Below are 18,372 nucleotides of genomic sequence, written 5' to 3' on the forward strand. Positions count from 1 at the left end.
TCTGCTTTAACAATGTTTTTATTTACTTTTTCGTCATCTCTCCTCTCCAATATTCAAGTACATGGATTCGCAGATCCAGGAAACACAATCAGTAGCAAATACTTTCAAAACACCATCATCATGTTCCTGTTTGATTCACAAACGTTTGTACTTAACGCCCCCCCCTTCCCCCAAAAGCTCTCCCCCAGGCTAAGACACATGGACCTCTTGTAAACATGATGCAAATCAATCTTTGCTTGATTACAAAAAGTAATCTGGTACAAAAATAACTTTTCTTTGATAGGTTTTTCTCTTTTTAGGAATATTTACATTACGTACCTCACAGTATTTTCTGATTTTAAAAAGTACATACTGTAAAATTAACACAAAAAGGTCTCAGAGGGGAAAAGGCCTTTGGTTTTCATGAAAAATACGAAAAACAAAAGACAAAGCACAAAAAAAGTCCATTCACTGTCCTGTGTACCACAACAGTGAGGAATGGATCGGTGATTGTTGGCATCTGGTAGCCAAAATTTCCACAGGTTTGAGGGGTTCATTTTTGAAAAATAGTTCGGATAAAAGGACTGTGGCTACAATCAGGCGTCACTTCTTGGGACGGCAGACCCACACAACCTCCGATGGGCAAAGTATCCCAGGACGATGAGCAGCATCTCTGAGGTGCTGCTGAGGGCCACGATGAAGGGTGCCTGGGACGCAAAGTCAGCCTCCTCACGACGGAAGGACAGCTGCATGACAGCGAGAGCCAGCAGACTGTTCTGGACCCCCACCTCGATGCTGACCGTCTTCCTCTGAGGCGGGGGCAGGCCCGCCAGTTTGGCCAGGACGGCTCCTACCACCAGTCCCAGCAAAGGCACTGTCACCCCGACTGCCACAATCTGCGGCTGCACATTGGCCAAGATGGATGACCCCATTTGGTAAGCCATAAAGATGCCACCGACGATGAGCACCAGGCTAAACGGCCGTATGAGTTTAAGCAGGACGCGCGTGAGGGCGGGCAGGCGCAGCTTCACCAGCATGCCTAGGGAGATGGGGATGGCGATGAAGAGGAGGGTGCCCAGGATTTTCACAAACGGCACATGCAAGGCGGCATGAACCCCCAGTAGCCACCCGTAAAAAGCTGATGACAAAGGCATGGCTGCTGCTGCCACCACTGTGGACACCAGGGTCATGGAGATGGCCAGGGTGACGTCTCCACCCAGCAGCAGGCTGTACAGGTAACCCCCACCTCCCCCAGGGGCTGAGCAGGTGATGACCAGGCCCAGGGAGAGCGCTTTGGGCAGCACAGCTAGCCAGGATACACAGTACGCATACAAAGGCATCACCAGGAACTGACCCAGCACCCCCAGGATCAGGGGCACAGGATTCCTGAGGAGACCCCGCAGCACCTCTACCTCCACCTTGCACCCGAAGGCACACTTGTTGACAAAGATGAGGGGCAGCAAGGCAAACAGAATGGGGTTCTCAGAGAAATGGGACAGGCCACCCGACTGGATTAGCCGGGTGGCCGGATCATCACCTCCAGGAGCCACTCTGATGGAGTAATCTGTCCTCTCCTCAATCAGAACCGGAACCGAATCCTGGTCCAGGTCCAGCAGCTGGATCTGCAGCTGAGCTTTGCCTGGGAAACCCGAGCGGATGCTGATAATGTAGCTCCTGGCTGGTCCTGTGTGGCCGCTGTCCGTCACATTCAGGATGGAGAGGACCTCGGGGTCCAGGGAGCGGACTTTCACAGTCTGCTTCCAGCTCTGACGGCCCTTCCTGCTGGCTGCAGACTTCCTGTACCAGCTGGAGATTACAATCACGCCGTTGGTGTTTTCAGGAAACTCAAACTCCTGAGAAGATCCGTCCCCGATTCGGATATACCTGCTGCTGCTGTCGGCCGTCAGGTTGCTGTCGTTGCTGCTATCGACTGTCAGGTTTCCGGTCGCCCACGCCCGATCCGCTCCTCCGGTAATAAGGAAGAGACAACAGAGCGTAAATAGCGTCCTCATTTTACTGACGGACAGGGGGCCGCAGAGACACCAAGCTCCCACGACAGCGGCCTCCCCAGACGGTTACACCGCCGCCCTGTTAAACCAGGACGGTAAATTTCTCATTCTAGTCTCCGGTAAAAAACGACAGCGTCAACAGCCGGCTCCACATCTCGTCTGATTCCCATTTTCTCGCCGCCTTTATACCGGAACCTAAACATCACCCCGCCCTGTCCTGTCCAAGCCGAGCTAAACAGCAGCAGCCCGGGCACGCAGAAAGCCCACACTGCCTCCTGAAGGGCTCTACTCGATGGGAAAATGTCCGTCTCGAACAACTAAAGCCTCGTCTCCTCTTCCGTTTCTATTATTTTCCTTGTTGATGGAAACTGGGAGCATTTTAGCCCAGCCGCCGTTTATTTGCTGCTCACAGCGGTGACGGTAAAGTTAGCTTGTGTTTTAAAAATCACACTTCCGGTCTGTGGACAAAATAAAAGCCTCTCGTCAGTGAGGGATTAAAACGGGATTAACCGGGTAAATCTAGACCATGCGCCGGGACACCGACCAAAGAAAAACCCTACAATGAACACAGTGCCCGCTTCGTTTAATGTCATTAATTATAAATTACTCTTTTAGTTTCCACCACTGTAATGTCGAGCAGTATCGGCGTTTGGAGTGTGTCAAATAATGTCTTTCCCAGTGGATACTTATTGACATTGACATTAGATATTTGATTTATTACCTAAACAGTCTCACGGAACATTTTATTTACTTGAAAATGTACCAAACTGAACAGCACACAGAAAGCCAGGTAGTACCAAATAAATACTATTTCTGGACTTTAAATAATGACAAAAAAATGCTGATTTCGACCCCGTTATATTAATATTAGTTTATTTCTAAAGGAAAAATCCCTTTACTTCCGGTCTCTTTCTAGGTAACTATGACTACCTTGACGTAACCCTTTCTTAATCCAATCGGAGCAGCATAAACCGTACACTCTCCCCGCTCCTTAGCCAATGAGCAGGGGCGGTCACATGGGAGAGGGAACACCGTGATTTCTATCTGTCTGGGGGGGGGGGGGGGATTACCCATAACAAACACAGGGGGACATGCTTTAATTTCCTCTCCTCCAAATAAAATGGCGGAGTTGCGATGATAATATTAAAGCAAACAGTAAAGCTTAACATCATCAACGTAGATGACTGCTTGGTGTTCAGTTTAATCCTGCCTTTGTCTCATCCTTAGTTTTTCTTCCTTTTCCTATTGTATTCAGAAAATATGGAAATGTTGTTGCTCCTCCCTTTAGCACACTCAATCCACAGTTTTGCTGTCTCTGTTTACTGTCCTCTGATCCTATAGTATCGCGTGACACTGATCCATTATGCTTTCACTCCTTGCTCACTGAGCAGTTTCCAGTTTCACTGTCACTGCCAAGTAGGCTATAGCTTATTTGTTGAACACAAATAGCAGACACAACAGGGAAACCTGAAACTACAGCCCATCTCGGGGAAATGTCACTTTAAATGGGAACTCCTCCTCTGTCAGCACAACACTGTGAGAATCGCTTTTTTTAGTAACACACTCCTGCTGTGACTCACTTAAATATTTAAAAGCCTTTTTCATTTCATAACATCCATCTTTTAAGTCTACAGAGGGTCAGCGAGGACAATGGGTGAGTATTTTCCGTTGAGAACGTCACCCAGGACACCCACCACTCTGCTCAAAGTATTAAAGTCCCAGGATAGCCTGCTCATCATGAATTGTGTTTCCATGAGTTGTGTGTCCTCCTTCTGTCAGCATGGCTAAGTCAAAGCATCCACAGAGAGAAAAGGCGGGGGAGTCCACAGTGGAAACACGCAGTGCACGCCAAGACAACCTGCTGGGGTGATGACTATAGTCCCCTCTTTGACATTTAATGAAAGGACAGCCTGTGGTTATGTGGTTATGGGGCTTCTGACACACACATCTCCTGTCTGCATGTGCCGCTCCCCTCCCCCAGCTCTCTAATTTCTTACCCAAGGTACAATATTTCACCTCATGATCTATTTCACAAACAGTGATGCAGAGACGGAGAGAGAGTTAAAAGAAAAATGGTTTTATTTCTATTGCTCATTTTCACACTTTCCTGAGTAAAGTCTTGAGGGAAAAATTATAGGAATCTTTACTGTTTATGTTGCAGTTTCAGCTCTTTACCCCGAGAACATAGCAACCTGTGAAGAAACGACAGTGAGAGCAGTAATGATCCTTCTTGTGTTGGGTTGCAATAGGATCATAAGCAGCTGTGATCACAAAATAAGCCTGTAAAATGCCATTAAAGCACCAGTCCACATAAACAGATGCTCTGTTAGATAACAGTATGCCAACAACAAGAGCAGAGCTGTAAGGACAGGAGCTCAGCGAATGTTGTAGCAAGGCTTCATCATCATCCTGTGATTGTCCTGTATCTGTATTGTATATTTCAGAGTGCAACTAAAACAACCAATACATTTCCCCCGAAGCAAGTCAAGTTAGAATAAAAAGATGAGCCAACATTTTGCTCGTTTTCCATCAAGACTCCTGACCACAATCTGGCCATGTTGTTCTGAAAATTGTATCCCAAAAATAAAATATAAACAACATTTTTGGATACTTTCACCTGCTATAGGATGTTAAACACATGTATGTAGTGTGCTTTCTATTTTAGGATATTCATTTAGTTTAACAATTAAATCAGTAAGCCAACTGATTAACTTTATATATTGTAATTTTTTTTATTTTAGAAATGTTTTTAATAACTTCTGTGACATTTACTGATGCTACATATAAAAAAGTATCATTATGAAAATATATTTGATTTATCTTTAAGCAGCAGCTTTGCCATCATGTATTTGGAGTATCTACTGCTGCTTGAAATTGGACCTGACATAAAGCTCTGTTACATATTTGGCGCACACATCAATTAAAGCCTCATGTGGAGGCTGTATGTCTGTCACCACTTTAAAAACAAACCACTGAAGTCACGTGTGTCAAGAGGGCAAGCTTTTATTTTCACAAGGTTAATATACAAAACAAAAGATCTGCAAAGTCCTGCTGAATTCTTGAGTATAAATAAACCCTCTTCGGGATTAAAATGGACAAAAACAAACCTGAAACCATGGCAGAGCATGACGCTGAACCTTTACATGTGGATGTGACGACAGCCAACCTGAACTTTACATCTCAGCAGTCTCAATGTAGAGACTGGATATCAAAAAAAGGAAGAAACAAATAGAACCAGATGGTTTTCGTGATTTCATGCAGCCCCCATTATACATTTTATTTCACCAACTTTAAATCTCACCTGCTATGCGTGTAAATCACATCTTCTGCATTTCTGTCACACTTTACTAATGAACTTTTTAAGCAAAAACTCTGGGTAATAACAACCAGGGGCATGAACTCCTTCTTTTCACATTAAAAACAAAATGTCCAGCATGTTTATCCCTGCTAAAGATACACTGAAGTCTCCTCCTGATAGAACGAGACACTTGAGGATGATTCATTTATTTGGACACAGACAAGTTTCCAAAAATACCTGCATGGGGTTTCCGTGTTGGTATGGGTGATCTTCAACTTCTTAACTTGTTGAAAACGACAAACAAAAAAAAGGGATCAAACAACTTCACACGATGCAAATTCAAAGAAACAATGTAATGTTATAATTACGATCATGTCCTGCTGACATGTCCTGATGGCAACAGGAGCTCACACCTATCAATGTCAGTGATGCTGGTTAAGACGAAGCTGAAAACATCTACAGCTCGTCTTTCAGGAAGAGGAACTGAAACGGTTTTAAATGACTGATGTCGGTGGAGTCTCATTTCACTGCTGCTCACTTTCTGATCTACAATCTGTCAGGCACTGAAGAGGGAAGCACCTTTACAATCAACTTCATCCCAAATAAGGCATTCCAAGCAAAGGAGCAAAACAAAAGATGAATACAGGCAAAAAAAAGAAAAAAAAAATCTGAATAAACAGAAAGAAGAACACACAAACCATTTTGACACCCACAAGGTCTGAAGATTGTCCTTTGATGATTTACAGTGTCAGAACATGAAGCAGCTTTAACTGGGATGATTCTGAGAAGAAAAAGAGAGCCCGACCTCCACACTACTGCGCTGTCAATTCTAAAGACCGTCATTTAAATCACATCGACCTCCATCCAAAATGTATTTTAGGTACGTTATTGCATTTATTTTATTTATCAAAACTTGTGTGCCGGTCGTTATAGTGTTAAAAGGACTTCAGGATTACATGCACATTGTGATGACTATAAAAAAACGAGCCAAATGTTTATCATTGGTTGTATGTGTGAGTTGATTGCTCAATAAAAGATATTTGACATGTAAAACGTATTTTAGTACAGTATCATAACGGTTCTCTGAAAGCCCATTTCACCTGACCATGCATGTGCATGCCGGTTTAAACAGCAGCACAAACAGGCACTGGTTGTCACTCTATGTTGGGCTCATAGACTGTATATACTCAATATACAGTGTGCAGCTGGGTTGATGGAAGCCTTGGCTTGCTTCCTGCACAGTGCCTTTTATTAGTTCTTAGTGGTCAGATAACCGCAGCGTGTAAAGAGGTTTATTTTTCTACCAGTAAAGGAAAAGACCAGTCAGTAAGCAGATCTGCTTGTATCCAGTTCTGTTTCTCAGTTCGCAAACTTAAAGCTCTCCATCATCTTCAAACACTGCACTTTAAGGGCAACGTGGCAGGTAGTGTGGATGTCAGCCATAGACATAAAAGTTTGGTGTTTCTAACTGAACATGCATTAGGGTGAATTTAGCATTAGTGTTACCTTAATAACAACTGAACTTAAATTGCTCAAGCCAGAATTCATTTCCTTTTAAACTTTTCTCGTTCCTTAAACCAGAATCACCCAATCAAATCCCCCCGTACTGACAAAGTCTAATAACTGTAGAAACAACAATGGAGACACATCTTCGACCCGCCCTGCCCCTCACGATCGCCTGCAGTGTATAACTGCCTAATAAAACTTTTAATTTTTTTCATTATTATACATCATACAATTTATAAGATTGGTTTATTTTTGTTTACATAGCATACATCCATAAGAGTATGATATCAGAGCCAGGGAGTAGAAAAAGTGGCAGAGTAGAAGGGATAAAAAAAAAAAAACGGAGGGAGAGGGAAGGTAAAATGAGGTGCAATGGGGAATTAGAGGGGAAAGGAAGGGACAGGAATAGATGGATCGAAATAAGAAGGTGAACCAGGGAGAGATTCCAGCCTTCTCAGGTGGTATTTCTGGCTGATGTGTGTATTTATAGAGCAGGGGGGATGGTAATCAATAGGCTCATTAAGTCCTCCCGGTCGGAACAGTTCAATAGAAACACACAAAGCTTGTGTTGCCATCATTAAGCCTGTCTGCTTACACACAGCCGTAGGCGACGGTCACCTTCCCTCGGAGGAGCTCTCAGTTCCGCAGAGCAGCCAACCTGCAACAAGAAAACAGGAGGGAGATGAAGTGTTTGTGAAACGGGGTAAATAAATTATTATGAATCTACGGCAAGATTCTCGTGACAAAAACGTGTCGAACTTTAAAGCTTTAAGCTGCTTCAACACTTACTAATCTTACTGCCAGAAACCTGCCAGTAATGAGAACAGCACCTCTAGATGTTAACACCTGTTTAATGAGCCACAGAATGCTTGGCATGTGAAAACTGGTTTTACTGCCTTGTTCTATTTTATGTGCAACAATATCAAGACAAATCTTCCTGGACGAGATCTGGACAGCTGCACAGCACAGTGATGCTGTTCAAACCAATCAACATCAGCACCTTTTTTTTTTTTTTTTTTAAGCATCTCAGTCAGGGGTCACATCTTCCCAAGGGGACAATAAAGAGTATCATATCGTTTGGAATTATGTTAAACGCTGATCTTAAAATCTCTGTTACAGAGTGGAAATGCGTGCAGTACAATCTCCCCGAGCTCCGGCCGAGAACACATTGTTGTTCTGCATAACCAACAGATCAATATTAAACCTATTTAATGTAGAGAGACAGAACAGAGACAAGCATGACCATTCACCTTTATTCAAATACCTGTTTGATTAAAATCGCTGATCAGACTTAAAGGAGTTATGACTGAACTACCATCTCTTGGGAATGAGGCTGTCCTGAGTGAAATCAAAACTAAAAAAACAACAAGATTTTTTTAATCTCTAAATCTCTTTTTCCAGTCTTATAGTCACCCTGCAGATGCTCTTCTGTATGAAATGTTGACATGCAGATTGAAGATATTTCAGCGACAGTGATCACACAGCAGCAGGCACCATAAGCACCTTAACATTAGGGGAGATTATGTTGTTTGCATTTGTGAGTCTGTTTGAGGGCCAATGGTACATTTCCTTTGTGAGCGCTCGTGTCTGGAAGTATTGGAAGAGTCTATGTGTCAGGGACAGCTTGGTGTTGGTCTCAGGTTGGCTCTTTCTCATTCTGGTGTCTTGTTTGGTTCGAGGATGGCTCTAGTAGAAATCTACCCGGGCTTCTTTAGGTGAGGTAGGCGAGGGAAGAGATGTGTGTCAATGCTTATACCCCAGTGTGTGCGTCTACGACATGTGCGCTCCTTAGCTGTGCAAAAGAAGGATCCAGTGTTTCTGCCTTTAGTCTGTGTGTGTGTGTGGGGAGGGGGGGGAGATAATCACATTTTCTGATGTCATGCTTTATTCTAATTGCTTACTCATGTGCTGCTTGTTAGTCCTTAACCACTGGGTCTGCACTCAATATTAGCAGTATTCATCACTACGCTTAAGGAAATCCCTCCGGGACACAAAGATGCTGATTGTGACACGACTGTAGTTACCAGATGCCACAAATCCTCTACAGATGCGGGTCCTTACCTTCGAGACAGCTGGTCCTCCTTTTCGTTGCTCCGTGAGCTCTCAGCACCCACTGAGGTGGCTCCTGCAGGCAGCTGGCTGAGCTGGTCCATCACCTCCAGCCCGCTCTCTTCTGCTATCTGGTGGATCAAGTCGTCCACCTGGTTCTGAGGTGTGGTCAGTGTAGTCGCTGAGCTCATGGAGTCGTCCATCACCTGGTGCAGGAATAAGACGCATGGATTACTTATAGAGGACAAAAGATTGCAGGACAAGTTGAGTCAAGCATGCCTCATCCTTAGGCATCCTCCATACAAAAAAACTAGCTCCAGAAACTCACCGAGGTGTGAACGTCGAGGTTTTCAACCTGGCTTTCAAACTTATCCATGACAGCAGAAATCTTTTGGAGGTCCATGGACTTCAAAGCCTTGTCCAGTGACTTAGTCACCTGGCCCATGCTTTTAGAAACCTTTAAAATATATACATATAAAAAGCTTTTAATGTGTGTTGACAAAGAAAAGAAGTCATCTTTTTTCCATTTAAAGTGAATGAAAAAACAGTAAATGATTGGAAGAGTCAAATGTGAAAGTACAGTTAATCTGTGTAAAATCTCAGGCAGCATATATAAGTGATTGAACACAGTTACATACTGCTTTCATTTGGACTGCAGTCTGGACTTTGGAGGACACCGCGTCCACTCGTGACGCCATGCGCAGCCAGTTAAGACCTTCATTTTTTTTCCGGATAGCATTCTCCGCGTAGACTCTGGCAACTTCTACATTCTTCTGTTGTAACGCCTGTTGATGAAACACAGACACTGTGAGCAGACCAAAACATCCTGCAGGATTCACTTTTAGTGAACCACAAACAAGTCATCAACAAAGTTCATTAAAACAGAGTCAACATGTTCTGACTGACTTACAGAAACACGACTGTGTGATTAACCACCTGATGTCATTATATCGTGAATCCACTGAAAAGAAATAATTCATCATCGCATTTTGAACATTAAGATTTGTAGTTTAAAGAGATTAGAGCATTGCTCTTTTCAACCAACTTTAAGTTCAGTTAATTTACCCTTTTTTTTCTTTTTTTTAAAAAATGTTGTCCAATAATGAAATTATTGTTGTTTCAATATGCGGAAGAACTCTCGAAAAGTGTGTCTACCATTAAGTCTGTAAAACAACAACAACAACAACAACCCTTTCAGCAGTCATAAAAGCAAACAGCATCATTAGCCGCGCCTCACATCTCTAATGCATGGGAGCTCTTAGACAGGAAATGAGAAGTGGAGACTATCATGACTCATCAGGGAAATATCACTGCACGGTGAGAAGATCATGACACAAGTATCCTGAATATGTTCGACCACAACATCAACACCGAGCGTGCGTTTCAAAAAGGAACAGATATGCCTCGTGACATCCGAACAGAATTATTTATATAAATAGGCCAAGACATATCGATTTACCAAACAACTCCTCATTTATTGCTGGAGCTGCACTGCCACCTTCTGACTTTATTAGACAGTAAAATGCCTATGAAAGATCTGATAACAAAAAATATAAATCATGAAGCCAAAACAATAAATAGTGACTGAAATAAAATGAAGATAAACAAATAAGTGGAAAAAAATAACTTTCTTTGCATTACTGGTGTTCTTGGTCAGGGTAGAGCAGGAGCCTGAACCTCAGTAACAACAGACATTGTCGGTACATGAACCCTGAGTATCAGCTGTTTCAGACAGCTACAGCGTTCTTTGTAAAATATCAGACCAACAGAAGAACAAATGAACACGAGTGTCCTCGAGTCATTCAACACTTATCCTCATTTGAGGTGTATTTTCTTTTGCTTGCAGCCTTACATCCTAATAAAGAAGACATGACATTTTAAAAAAAAAAGTTTTAATGTCAGCTCTGATTTCATGTTTTAACTTGAGTTGGACGTCTTTTGATGAAGTTAGATTTTAGATTAGATTTTTTTTAAGAGATAAAAAAAATTTAAAAATTAATCTACCGATTTTTTGATACAGTTCGAGGTTTACATCTCTGTTTAGACTTTACATAAATTATTTAACTCAATATTTCATCAACTAAAATGATCAGATGCCATTCTTCATGTCTTTTAAGTGTGGAGAACAAACACACTAAGCGTTAACACAAACATTATCGCCACTCTCTACAGTCTACAGGCCCACTACACATATCTATCTATTGTGCTCACCTTCTTAACCTTGGCCTGCTCCTTTTCAGCATCCTTCTCTGCTTTCTTAGCCAGTCTCTCGAGCTGCTTAGAAGTGAACTGTGAACCAAACAGAGAGATGTAAAGAAAATCATCTACTTTGTGATCTGAACCATGCCGATAAGGATTAAAGTTTCTCACAGAAACATACCCTCAGATTGAAGATCATATCTGTGACAGAAGAAAGGGAAAGGGACAGGATCAGGAGGGTTTATTGTAATCTGTCAACCTTAGTTTTAATATGTCACACTAGTAGATATATAATGCATGAAACACAACAATGAATGCAGCCATGGCTGAACATTCAAATCCTCTGTTGAATAATATACTCTACTGCATTTTTCAATCATAAGTCATCATGTTTTAGTAGGGTGGAGACGTCGGGAGATGTCCAGATGTTTCTCAGCACATTTCTCAGTTTTACTTATATTTACCGCAACATTCAGTGTTAAAACAAGAAGTGTTTTCAAAGCATAATGAATCATCTGTCTGGTTACAACATTTAGAGATGACAAATAAAACAGACAGCTGACAGCTAACCGAGCTAACACACACCCAAGCTAACGAGCTAATAACAGCTTTCAGTCTTTATTCCTCTCTGATAGCTTCAAAGACTTTAGTCCAGGTTGATAGTTCAGCTGTTAAAAAACGACATACCATCCATGACAAGACCAATATGACTCCAGCTGCTCAAAGAAATCTTATTTTCAGCTGATCTACAGGATACTCTTGTTTTGTTGTGATACCGACTATCTTACTTCCTGGTCCAGTAGCAGTTCTTCTTCTCTGCAGGGTTTTCTGGCCGCACACAACAAAACGACACATTACTGCCACCATCGGGTAAGAAATTGAAATCAAGAAAATCAATTCAAGATAAAAAACAACCAAGAAAGCAAATCAATTAGCTATTCTGTAATAGAATGAGTAATAAAATATATCTCATTGACTGAAAATAGAAAATATATTTAGAAAACTGACTTACGGATTAATCTTTTTAAGGCTCTGGTTTAACTCTTCCAGCAGCCCCCCCCCCCATTTTTATTTTTTAAATTACAACTGCTGTGTCCTGTTTCTTTAAATGCCATCCTCATTTGAGCTTTTCCGCATGGTTGTTTTTCTGACGTTTTTGCCAATTATTAAGTTGTTGTTGTTTTTTATTTTTTACTTTTGTTCATTTCATCAGATTTCACCATGGACTGGTATCCACAGAAGAATCATTCTCAGTCCTATACTTGAACTCTTTAGGCCCATAAAGGAAGTTGTCATTCTCTAATAATAGCCAGCTTTTTGGCTCCTTTACCCTGGTAGGCTGTGGTAGTATGAGGTGATTTGCTCTGTTAATTAATACTGTTGTTAAGTGAATAAACTGCTAACTATTAAAATAGTCTTCATTGCAAGTCTATTCCCCAAATCACTTCCAAAAAGACATCTTATATATTACAATTCATCATCATAGTCATCATATGTGTTAAAACTGAATAGGGGCCTATATTGCGTTGCATTATTGCAATTTCAAATAAAGGCCAAATGTTCTTTCCCTCGTAAAAGTTTCCCGATCAACTGTGAAACAACAAACTCCAATCCACTTCTCTCGAGGTAGGCTATGTTTATCCACTTTCAACAAAAGTGTCCAGAATAGCTCCTCTCAATTCAATTAATCTTTCAATTAAGAGATCCTTGATCCACATAACCAGATTAGCCTAATCGACTGATCTAAACTAATAATACCTCCCTTCACATGATGTCATGGGTCTCTATAAATCTGACAGACTATCTATTCTGTTCTCATATTGTTTGTGATTGCTTGGATCATTTTTCTAAAATTGTTCTTTGTTTCGCTTGTCTGCTCAGACTTTCAATAATTGGCTTCAACAGCAATATGGCCAACTACATCTACACTTTAAAGTCTTATTTTAAGTCTTAAATGTATCAACATAATTTGTTTAACCATTTAGGGCAACCCCCCCCCCCCCACACACACACACACACCTTCTTTTAACCTTTGTGCTAATAACCATCCTGTAACAATATCAGCAGTCTAGTTTATATCATATCATAGTGAAAGGAACAGAGTATGTTCCTATCTGCAGTGGGCTGCATTTGTGAATCATAGTCAGTTCCCTGTTTGGAATTGACAAAGTTTCTGGTAATAATTAAATTTTTGTCTTGTAATGCATATTCTGCTGTATTATCTTTTTATTTTTATTATTTTTTTAATATTGTTGTTGTTTTCTTTTGCAAGACTTGTGTAAGGCTAATAGATTGAAAAAATTGATGTTAAGAGGTAAACAATTAATAGGAATGATGAACTATGCTGCTCTTAATGGGTAAGCAGTTTAGTGATTGGAAATATGGAAAATAAAAATGGAAAAATTATTGTAACTTCTCCTGCGGGATAAATAACATGAAAGTGCTTCTGATGACTGTTTAACCTAGACTATCTTTACACAGGGTGGACTGAGTTTATGATTTATATGTATGCAAAACATGATACAAATTATGTTTGCTTTATCATTATTATTATTAGTATTTTATTTTGTATTATTTTATTTGAATATATTTTCTCTTTATGTGTGTATATGTATTATTGTTAAGGCAGCTATCATTTTAATATTATTATTTTACTATACCTTTACGGGTGCTGTATTGCGTGTTCTATTCTATTCTATTGCGTCAAATTTCAATAAAATGTATTATTAAAAAAATAGTAACAATAATGCAACATTATGATATATAATAAAACGAGTTTTTTAAGGTTAGAGGCAGCTGTGGTCAATGAGGAGTAGCTGTATGCTAACGTTGTGTAACCAGGGCAACGCATAAAGCGGAACATTTGCGTGTCCCGGTCCTGTCTAAGTTTATTAAGATGTCTAATGGAGGAGAAAAGGTCAAAAAGAAGACCTACCAACAAGACGACGTAGAGAAACTTCAGGACAGAGAAGAGCTGCTTCTAAAGAAGGAACAATATCTGAAGAGAAAGATTGAGCAGGAACTTCAGTTTGTCAAGACAATCAGCAGAAAAAACAGACAGGGTGAGATTTAGCATTTTTCAATCAAACTTGGTTTCATATTAAATAACTTAAGTTACTTAAGTTACTTAACAAGGCTTAGTAAGAACCTGAAGAGTAATGTAAGACTTCTTAACGTTAATTGAACTAACAATTATTGGGTAGAGCTTTAAAATGAGGATATTGTTGCAATTCAGCATATAGTTCACATAATAAACAAGAAAGAGTTGATATCACATCAAATTTAGAAAAAAGTAGACAGCATTTAATTTGGGATCCGCATCATGACTGAGTGCCTAGTTGAAAACAAAGGTTCATCACTTTTTTAAGTTGTAAGGACAATGTTTAACTTCTAAGCAGGCCTACTCTGGAGATTGCAGTCTTGTACAACAATAAAACCATATATGTGTTATTATGATATAAATAAAAACGTTATAAGAGCCTTGCAGACTAAATGGTTATCTCTCTCCTTCAAAAAAACAAACTTGATTTTTCTTCATGACAACTTTGTGTTAAGTCATTGTAATAGTTTCCTTTTTTTTTTTAAATCACTTGATGTTTTAGGTGTTTTTTCGAAGTTGAAACAAAGGAAATGTATAGTGTGTTGAAAGAACACTGAACTGAACATTGAACTGAATCAAACGCAGATGAGAGTGTGGGAAAATGGGATTTCCCTGAATACTAAGCTGTCGCCAAAGAAATCACTAAAACATGTTGACATGATGCTTAACATTTAAAACATCCCTAATCTTCATATTAAACTACCCATAATCCATTAGATCTACTGAGACATAAATGTTATGGCTCTTTCTAATGTGTCACGTCAAAATGTCTGCTGAAAAAGGGCCTGAAGTCTGAATCACTTTATCTGCATACAACATTTTACAACAGTACCAGAACTCACCTGTTCAGTTTTCTGTCAAAAAGTGGAAAATCACTGTTATTCATTTTTTACTTTGCCAGCTTCAACAGGTTGTCTTTCTAACACTGTTCTCTGCTGAGCTTTCCTTCTAGTGGCTCTGCAGGCGCTGAGGAGAAAGAAGTGGTACGAGAAACACCTCAGGAGCATTGACAGTGCTTTAAAAGCCATTACGTCGGCTCATGAACACATGTAAGCAGACAGGATATTAACAACAGTTAACTCAACATGTAACTTAACATACAGATGTAAAATAGGATTTTTAGCATGGATAACAGTGGTTATACAGATGCCCTCCGTACATATTATGTTCCATGAGCTAAACTTCTGTTAGCCTCAGATACTTTAACTTCCTCTTCCTGTTTTATAGAGATATCGTCAACAAGGTGGAAGACCTGATGAAGGACTTCAAGGAGGAACCGGCTGAGACTCTCATGTCAGACCCCTACACCTCCATGAGCCTCGGATTGGAATTTGATGAGGTACAACGTGGTTATTCTCTCAGGGATGTTTTTATGAAGAAGTAGTTTGTTGATCTCTGACATTGGCCTTAGTCTTGTGTACACCTGACCTAAACATGTGATCACATCACACGCTCCTGGTTCACATTTAGAGTGTGAAAGTACACTGAAGGATGGATGTGATATGAGCACATCTTTAATCATATTCAGCTGTTCTCTACAGCTGCTTGGTTTACAGTTTAAGAAGCTCACTGTAGATTGAAGTCTCTGTTAGCAGTAAAGAACTGACGGATAGATCAATGATTGAATTACAACAATTAATTGAGACAAATGTTCCTCTTTCTTTTTGCATGGCAAGTGTAATAAATATAATTTTTTTCACATTTGTGAACACCCTCGTGATGCACATTATTTCAATACCAAAGAATGACAGGGTCAACAATTTAACTCAAAGTGTTTAGTATGTTACAGTGGAGAAGGTTGCACATGATTAAAAAAATGACAGGCGAGTGTCAGTGTTGTCCTGGTTCAGTGAGGCCTGGTTCAGAGTGTGATCACAGAGTGAACATCACAGTGCTTCCTGAATGCATCTTGTGCCTTCTGTCCAGCTCTATACAGGACATCTATTTTTACAGTAATTCATATAAACAGGGCCTTTGTTTAACACTGAATATGTCTTTTGTATTTTTCTTTGTGTGTGTGAGCCCCAAGAGTAAGTATTGACAATATCAAGCAGTCATTTAGAATAAAAATGTAGTACTGATATTAATTGATTGCTGCTGTAATAACCTTGTTATGCATGCGGATGCTTTGGAGGATATTTTGACGAAGCAAGAGTTTTGTATGTGATGATCTGAGTTGTGTGTGTGTGTGTGTGCTTACCATCAGGGCGAGCTGCTGGCAGAGCTTGAGAGACTGGAGAAGAATCTGGATGAGAGTCTTGTTGAGGCAGACAGTCGGGAGGAGAGAGTTTCTTGTCAGAGAGAGCTGTCCACTGCATCCCCTTCTCATCCAGGTTAGAACCAAGGCTGCATGAGGCCAGTTCTCGCTGACTCTGAAGGGGGGGTTGGACTTCATGCAAATGAAAATTACCATCTATGTTTTGTTTTTTTTTGTTTCCCCTCAAAGCAAAGACAGAGGAAGATTATGTGAAGGAGGCCTTAGAGTATCTGCAGCACTGGGCAAATGACTCTACATGAACACAACAAACCAGCATCTGTGGGCCAAGAGGAAAGTGAGGCGGGAATAAAAAGGCAGAAAATGTCATTGTTCATAAGTGTGATGATTGTTTGGACATTTGATGCCATTGAGCATTTTGACAGATATGATGGCAAGTTTTTGTTGCAGCCATCAAAGCCGGTAAAGAAGCTGAAAAACTACAAAAAAAACAAAAGACTTTATCAGCAGTTCCAAAATGTTGTGTACCTTTTAGTCCTTTTTAATCCCAAAGTATGAAAATACACACGTGAAAATGACTTCCTTTTAATGTCTGGCACACGGTTTACAGAAGCAGAATTTGTGTTAAAGTATTGTGTAGTAGGTTCAAGCTCAGGAAAGGAGTACAAACATTTTACCACTGTAACAGCGCTTTTTGGGTGATGTTTATTATCATGCTGTTAACTGTAACACTTCACATACTAAATGAAATACATCTTTGAGTGTGGGTATGCAAGAGCACGGGGACAACTTCTGCTGTGTGTCTCATCCTTTAATATCTGTCTATAACATGGCATGACAGACAGAGACCGAACAACAGCAGTGAAATGACACCTCACTTATCACTCCTCCAACTGTAACCATGGACAACCTTAAAGGCAGTAATTCACCTTAAAGCGCTCTTCATATCAAACACTTACCCTTTTAATGCTATGCAAAGGACAACATGTAAATAGAAATGAAAGTAGCATTAAATCAAATAATGTTTTTTTTTATCTCAACTTGAGAAACATAAAGATCTATAAAATAAGTCTCATCTTCATCTTACACCATGAAAAACAGGCCATGGCACACAATGCTTAAATAATTCATCAGGCTATTTGTTGATAATTAATAGATAATATGAATTTTCCCCCTTACCCTGGAAGCTTCCTTCATTGTGTCAGCCAACAGTGCCTTTTTTAAAAGCCTCCTCATTAGTGGCTCTAAATGTATGTGTATTACTACACGTTTTAAAATATGCCGTTTTAACATCTCTTCAGGTTTATGACTCAGTGTGGGTTCTGTTTGCTGTTAAGCTCCTTTTACAAGACTTTCTGTTTCAAATACTAACACAAATAAAAAACTCATACAACATACATATTACAGTTTCCAGTATTTGTTGCCTTGAAATATATTTGAATTATTGACCTACATCTTAAGCACAACGCTAAACAGGTAGAATTTAAAGACATACTTGCTTTGCCCTCTTTAAGCAGTTTAATGGTGTTGATATCACTTGTCCAAATGAATCTATATTAAAGAACTGTGTTTATGAAACTACATCATTTTATTTACTATCAGGGGTTATGGTTTCATGTGAACCTAATCGTTCCAGACACCCGTCAATGTTTTATCGTATCTGCTTAGGCTTGTGGTTTGGTTTTATGAATGTGCCAAACCAAACAGGCCCTGCACTCAGGAGACTGGGATTTAGGTCCTGGTTACAGTCAACCAAGAAGTATGCCACATACAGTATTAGGCAGTTAGTACGCAGACACTGCCATGTGCCTCTGTATAATGTGCAATAAAACAACCTTGTAAGTTTGGCAGTTAAGTTAATCACTATTATGTTATGACCGCAATTGGGGATTTGCAATGAACACATTGAAAGAGTCTAAATTTATTAGAACACATGGTGCAGAAAAATGATTTTGTAAACAGGCAAGACTTTCTCACTCAGTGTATTTGGACATTTCTTATTATGGATTGACATAGA

At 40.1% G+C, this 18,372-nt stretch overlaps 3 protein-coding genes across 3 annotated transcripts; 1 reads left to right on the forward strand and 2 right to left on the reverse strand.

The window, feature by feature from the left end:
* On the reverse strand, positions 1-2,460 carry slc10a3 (solute carrier family 10 member 3). The gene has a single exon (XM_079346220.1). The coding sequence runs from the start codon at positions 1,989-1,991 to the stop codon at positions 576-578; it is 1,416 nt and encodes a 471-aa protein (XP_079202346.1). The 5' UTR covers positions 1,992-2,460; the 3' UTR covers positions 1-575.
* A 4,561-nt stretch (positions 2,461-7,021) lies between these two features.
* On the reverse strand, positions 7,022-11,871 carry chmp1a (charged multivesicular body protein 1A). The gene is made up of 7 exons (XM_079345593.1): positions 11,728-11,871; positions 11,222-11,241; positions 11,053-11,130; positions 9,480-9,626; positions 9,170-9,298; positions 8,854-9,047; positions 7,022-7,450 (listed from the first exon to the last, which is right to left on the reverse strand). The coding sequence occupies exons 1-7, from the start codon at positions 11,732-11,734 to the stop codon at positions 7,429-7,431; spliced, it is 597 nt and encodes a 198-aa protein (XP_079201719.1). The 5' UTR covers positions 11,735-11,871; the 3' UTR covers positions 7,022-7,428.
* A 1,994-nt stretch (positions 11,872-13,865) lies between these two features.
* Positions 13,866-16,724, forward strand: LOC306825495 (charged multivesicular body protein 4b-like). Its single transcript, XM_079346276.1, has 5 exons — positions 13,866-14,102; positions 15,093-15,189; positions 15,368-15,479; positions 16,347-16,473; positions 16,587-16,724. The coding sequence occupies exons 1-5, from the start codon at positions 13,937-13,939 to the stop codon at positions 16,655-16,657; spliced, it is 573 nt and encodes a 190-aa protein (XP_079202402.1). The 5' UTR covers positions 13,866-13,936; the 3' UTR covers positions 16,658-16,724.
* The last annotated feature ends 1,648 nt before the right edge of the window (positions 16,725-18,372 follow it).

This window comes from Symphodus melops (assembly GCF_947650265.1).
Source record: "Symphodus melops genome assembly, chromosome: 6".
NCBI classification, from domain to species: Eukaryota; Metazoa; Chordata; class Actinopteri; order Labriformes; family Labridae; genus Symphodus; species Symphodus melops.